The sequence below is a fragment of the Amphimedon queenslandica genome, unplaced genomic scaffold (genome assembly GCF_000090795.2).
Source record: "Amphimedon queenslandica unplaced genomic scaffold, v1.1 AMPQUscaffold_13036, whole genome shotgun sequence".
Classification (NCBI taxonomy): domain Eukaryota; kingdom Metazoa; phylum Porifera; class Demospongiae; order Haplosclerida; family Niphatidae; genus Amphimedon; species Amphimedon queenslandica.
Window position 1 is genome coordinate 53,638 of NW_003546728.1, and position 6,017 is coordinate 59,654.

Below are 6,017 nucleotides of genomic sequence, written 5' to 3' on the forward strand. Positions count from 1 at the left end.
CGCTTGGACCCCCGGTCCAAAAATAAGGGGGGGGTCCAACCACCCTCCAACACCGGTCTCGCCCTGTTTCCAATCCATGTACGTATAAGGTCTATGGTGTCAGTGTGTGTGTTCGCAAGATGGCGTCTTCTTTTCTGTTTTCAAACACCTGCTGCTCTTTCCTAAAGTCCTGAGGAGTCCCACTGTCAACTAAAACGGTTGGAAAAAGTTGTTTTTCGTCAGTTTTCTTCTTTTTCCGTCTTCTCAGAGGCAGCACGAACCAGGAATGTTGATAAATGTTGTCTGATTTATAAGCATCTCTCTCATGACGAAGGTAATAATGCATTAGAGCACATCAAACGATAGATTGAAACTTTTTATTGATTTAATATGTAGGAAATTTTTCTTAGCTTCTTTACTCCTGAGATGTGACAGCTCAAAAATCACTTACTGCGGCAGTTTAGTGAGTTTACACGAAGTGCTGCTCTCCAGAAAGAGCAGCTAGAGTCTTTTAAACTGTAGATGCTTACAAACAAGCTGGAATACAACAAATAGAGCCTAATTGTTGTGTCATAAACTGCATATAAGTGTACAAAACTAAAGCTTTTTATCAGTAACTGGCATGGCATTACTATGTAGTAGGCGGTGCTTAATTTGAGCCGCACGTTTTATTCCAGCCACACCTTCAATTGCTGCAGCAAGCAATGCAAAGCTGAGCAAGCTAACAGTAACAGCAAGACAGCAGCATTCTCTTTATAACTTTTGAAGAACAACGTTAATGTTTCATTTATTTTGTGTTACACTGATGATTGTGGCGAGGGCATGTGCTATAGTGCACTCGTTAATTTTCGTGAGTGTGTGTTCGCAAGAGGGTGTCTTCTTTTCTGTTTTCAAACCCCTGCTGCTCTTTCCTAAAGTCCTGAGGAGTCCCACTGTCAACTAAAACGGTTGGAAAAAGTTGTTTTTTGTCAGTTTTCTTCTTTATCTGTCTTCTCAGAGGCAGCATAAGCCAGCAATGTTGATAAATGTTATCTGATTTATAAGCATCTCTCTCATGACGAAGGTAATAATGCATTAGACCACATCAAAAGATAGATTGAAACTTTCTATTGATTTATTGTTTAGGGAATTTGTCTTAGCTTCTTTATTCCTGAGATATGACAGCTCAAAAATCACTTACCGCGTCAATTTAGTGAGTTTACACGAAGTGCTACTCTCCAGAAAGAGTAGCTAGAGTTTTTTAAACTCTAGATGCTTACAAACAAACTGGAATACAACAAATAGAGCCTAATTGTTGTGTCATAAACTGCATATAAGTGTACAAAACTAAAGCTTTTTATCAGTAACTGGCATAGCATTACTATGTAGTAGGCAGTGCTTAATTTGAACCGCACCTTTTTTCCAGCCACACATTCAATTGCTACAGCAAGCAATACAAAGCTGAGCAAGCTAACAGTAACAGCAAGACAGAGCAGCATTCTCTTTATAACTTTTGAAGAACAACATTAATGTTTTATTTGTTTTATGTTACACTGATGATTGTGGCGAGGGCATGTGGTATAGTGCACTCGTTGGACTCGCCACGCTTGCGTAGGCGGGTACTAAGCAGTTGGGTTGTCATTCTGTCATTCTGTCCACAAAGTTTAATTTATTTGTAAAAAAAATTATCTTTTTGTTTGAGCAGTCTAGAGCTCTATTTCTTCTTCTAGCATCAGATAAAGTTGCTTTCTTTCATCTAGTTATGCTCTTGTAGCATCCCGTGGCACCAAAAGCTGTGAACTGCTAAACCAGGGGACCTCTCTCCAGGTGAGAGCTCGTGTTTCACTCTACAGGGCCGAGATTTGCTTCAGAGGTAGAAAATCCCATCTAACAAAAAACAAAAAAACGATTTTGTCCTAACTTTGTTGTTTGTGAGTTACAGTTGCTCAAAGTTTGTGATTTAGCCTCTTTGAGAATTTTTCAGGTGGCACTGGGGAAAGCAGGAACAACCAAACTCTCTCAGTCTCTTTTAAATATCTAGAAAAATTTTCTAAGCCAACTCTTTTATGTAATAGAGCTTCAGATGCTAAAATAAATTTCAGCTTTTCTTTTATCTCCTACCCATGTGCCATGATTTAGTTAGTTTTTGACCATACCCATAGCTTATTTTAATTATCATTATAACTATGCAGTCAATAATAATAATATTTTTCAAATTGCTTAAAATATCACAGTACAAGTAAAACATATCACTCAGGTGAATTTCAGCAGGCAAGTCCATTGCACCATAGTGCTTCATTATTATATTCAATATGTACAAATTGTGTATATTCAATATAGTGTACATGTATTTACATGTACTTATTGAGTTCAACAATTGATGTATCTTTGTATTACGTCTTTCCTCCAAACACTATTATCAATCAAGTTAGTGGTTGGAGTCACACTCTGCAATGAGAGAGAAATATAACGTTTATTAATGACATTCTTTAGTACATTAAAATATAAAGGATTATAATAAATATGATTCCATGTACTGTATCTAAATTTCTCAATAGTTTAATGAGCTTATCCAGATAGTACAGTAAATGAAAGAAATTGGAAACTACCATTCCCACCTGGCGATGCAGTTTTCGTCACCCCTGGTTACCAGTTGGCAACATCCGTGTTTATCTGCATTCAACATCTCCTCCATAGTAGTTATTGTGCAGAAAGGATCTCGAGGAATTTTGTGACTATTACATCAGGGCCACACTGACTTTTCCACTCATTAAAAATCCAGCCTTCATAGGTCATCTTTTTAGTAGCTGCCAATTAAGTATCTGTTTATCTTAATTTTAACCACTATAAGAATGTAGCTAAAAGTACAGTGCAGTATAGGTTTTATGTAATCATTATTTAACACTAAAAGTATGTATATATAATAAAATAATAAATGGTCAATACTTTATAGGTAATTATGTCCTAGTACAAGCACAGGATACCGTACATGGACTAGAGAGATTAATGAGAGATAAAGATGAACTAATATCAACAATGGAACGAGACATACAATGAACAATATTAAAAGCAATGGAGACAGAGGAGATATATACTGTATTGTACAGAGATACCCTGTCTATATAAGGACTGCTAGAACACATGGAGTCAGAGATGAATAAAAATGTACCCCAATCAAAGAAACAGCTGAGGAGCATGATAGAGGAGAGAGAACTATTAGTGAGATGGCGTCTATAAGTGTAAGGGACTTCATCCAGAAAGAGATAAATTAATAAATAAAGATACTTGAAGCTAGTCATGGTAAGCTAACATACATACATTAATGTACATATATGTCTAGTTGCATAACTTGTATTGCAACTTCGCAGCATTTTATTTGATAATAATATGTGCATGTTGATCTATAGCCGCATGTGCATTGCATGTGAGTGTTTATGTATTGTATTTATTTTAGATGGTAGAGCACAACAATAATTGTCATTGTCACAAGGAGCAGCAATATCAGCACTAGTACAAATGGAATCAGTAAGAGAGAGAGAGAGAGAGAGGGAGGGACAAGAGATAAAGAGAGAAGAAGGGTGATGGAAATAGAGCAAATTTTCACGTACAAGTACATTATTCATAGACTGTTGATGAGAAAAGTAAAGAAATTGAGGAACTGAGAGAAGAGATGACAAATACTGTATAGCAGGAAATTTTCGAGGATAACAAATTTTGCGGATTTTTTCATGATTTGCAACATTAAATTCCTTGAAAATTAATTTAATACGGTACAAGATGGCAGATTAGTGAAAATTTGCGAAAATTAATTCCGCAAACTTCCGGATATGGGTCATTTGCGAAATTTATTATCCTCAAAAAAACCTGCTATATGGTATCTCAGTAGTACAATTAGGTATACCTACTCATTAATGTGTATTATTAGTTATGTTTATCATTAGGCTATTTATAGCAATACTGAACTGGCAAAAACAGTAGAAGTATCCTCTCTGGTCATTATGTTAAAAGAACGTTAAATTCAAAAATGATCATAAAATTCACTTTCAAAAAATTTGATATCCAAAAATTATATTTATAACTATTTTAAACATTATACACGTGAGTAAATCAAGCAAAAATCTATCAAGATTATTACCAAGCATCAATGTTCAATGTCAACACTAAAATCAAACCCCAGTTCATTCCTAATAGCTTCAACCCAGTCCTCACCTAAAGCTTCTGCTGCATCAGAATAACTACCTCTTACAGCAATGAATGAGCTTAAGAACTTTTGACAGTGCTCCTGCACTTTAGGTAGCTTCCTCTTAAAACTAAGACTAGCCTTGAACTCGGTTATAAATTTGTCCATGCTACGAGTCTCTCTGACTTCATCGCTAATAAGACCAGCTGCATATAACTGACTGGCAAGATCTGACAGAGACGTCTTAAGAGAATTGAGTGCAGCATAATGAGATACAAGAACATCATTGATCACTTTCTTTACTTTATTGACATTAACAGCTGATGGGCCTAATAAATTGAGGTTCAAGGTCAGTATTATGTATGTACATTACATGTACACACAGTATTATTACTTACTAGCTCCTCCAATGGATGATGCAGACATTGATTCAATAGAGGAGTATGAGGTATCTGATTGATATTAATTAAATAAACAAATTTGAAGTCATTTATCTATTACTTGTTAAAGGAAGAGGAGTAGGTCTCAGTGATCTGTGAATGAATAATGTCTTAGGATCAACCACTCCATCCAGTGGTATAGAATAGTGCAGTGTAGGAACAGCACCAGGTGAAGCATAGACAGATACCAGACAAGTGGAAGGAAGAGGATAATTGACTTCACCGAACTTATCAACATCACAACGTAAAAACTATTAATACAACCATCAGTTATACATTATATTGCAGCACTTACTCTACAAGGCTTAAGGTGAGGCTTAATATTCCAACCAGTGAATGGCTCACTTTGTAGAGCATCAAACTTTAACTCAATATATCCATCACCTTTGAAACGAAATAGAATATTTTGTCCTCTTTCAGCATGAGGATAGTCTTTTTTGATAAACTACAAACAAAGTCACTATTACAATTATAACATAGTACAGTTACTTCAAGTAGTGCATTAAGATCTTTAGCAGCAGCAAATGTCACCAAATCTTCCGCTCTTTTCTCCTCATAATAAAGCAGTCCAGCATATACCATATTCTCTACTATACCAGTGGAAACTACTACTTTACCTGTAAACAAAAATATAATAACTATTATTCACTGTGTTGGTGTGTCCACTTACTATTAATGTCAGAACTAATCTCAGTACAAGGTATTGGAGCAGTTGTTCCTTCATGCTGTGGCTCTTCATGATTCTTTGACTCTTCTACTCTTTGATTACCTTGCTGTTCATTTCCTTCCTCATGTAATGGCTCACCTCTAGTCTTCCCCTCTTCCTCTACTCCCTCATTACTAGTAGACTCTTCTATAATGATTGGAACAGATTCAGTTGTTTATACACTGACTGACTCATTACTGACCTTGTCCTCCACTGCTAGCTCCTGGTGGATCTTTAGTCTTATCAGGATCACTGGATAAATCACGATTACCAACTTCCCCTTCCTCCTCAGTTTCCTCTTCTGCTTGTTCCTCCTCCTCTTCCTCTGACTCATCTCCATTAGTTGATGATTTGGGTCGATGATTATCCCCAAGGATAGCTACCAAACAGAACTCTTCACGTTGAATGGATCCATACCAACTATCAGGTTTAAACTGCCCTCCCTCAACTATAGAGAACTGATAAGGAAGAGTGGGTGTGCTCACAGGAGCTATAGCAAAATTGAGATGACGACAAAGAGCTGGTTGTCCTGTTAAATCAACACAGTGCTGTATTTCTAATATGAGCTGTTTGAGGAGAGGTTTTGAGAGTGATATTGCATATACAGCACTGACAAGGACAGTATTAGGAGGAAACTGAAACTGTCCTCCTACAAGAGCAACCACTGCTAGCTCAACTGTATCAGTAGAAGATAAACTATTTTCTTGTACTCCAATCCTGAGACCATATTTCT

The 6,017-nt window shown here is 36.4% G+C and overlaps 1 protein-coding gene across 1 annotated transcript in view; it reads right to left on the reverse strand.

The window, feature by feature from the left end:
- Nucleotides 1-4,024: 4,024 nt before the first annotated feature.
- LOC109585614 (uncharacterized) overlaps nucleotides 4,025-6,017 on the reverse strand; it is a 4,869-nt gene continuing 2,876 nt past the window's right edge. Inside the window, exons 2-8 of the mRNA XM_020001742.1 lie at nucleotides 5,487-6,015; nucleotides 5,249-5,431; nucleotides 5,068-5,195; nucleotides 4,874-5,023; nucleotides 4,640-4,829; nucleotides 4,537-4,590; nucleotides 4,025-4,467 (exon numbers count right to left, since the gene is read on the reverse strand). Of these exons, the coding sequence (XP_019857301.1) occupies nucleotides 4,100-4,467; nucleotides 4,537-4,590; nucleotides 4,640-4,829; nucleotides 4,874-5,023; nucleotides 5,068-5,195; nucleotides 5,249-5,431; nucleotides 5,487-6,015 (1,602 nt within the window). The 3' untranslated portion in view covers nucleotides 4,025-4,099. The remainder of the gene's footprint in view (nucleotides 4,468-4,536; nucleotides 4,591-4,639; nucleotides 4,830-4,873; nucleotides 5,024-5,067; nucleotides 5,196-5,248; nucleotides 5,432-5,486; nucleotides 6,016-6,017) is intronic.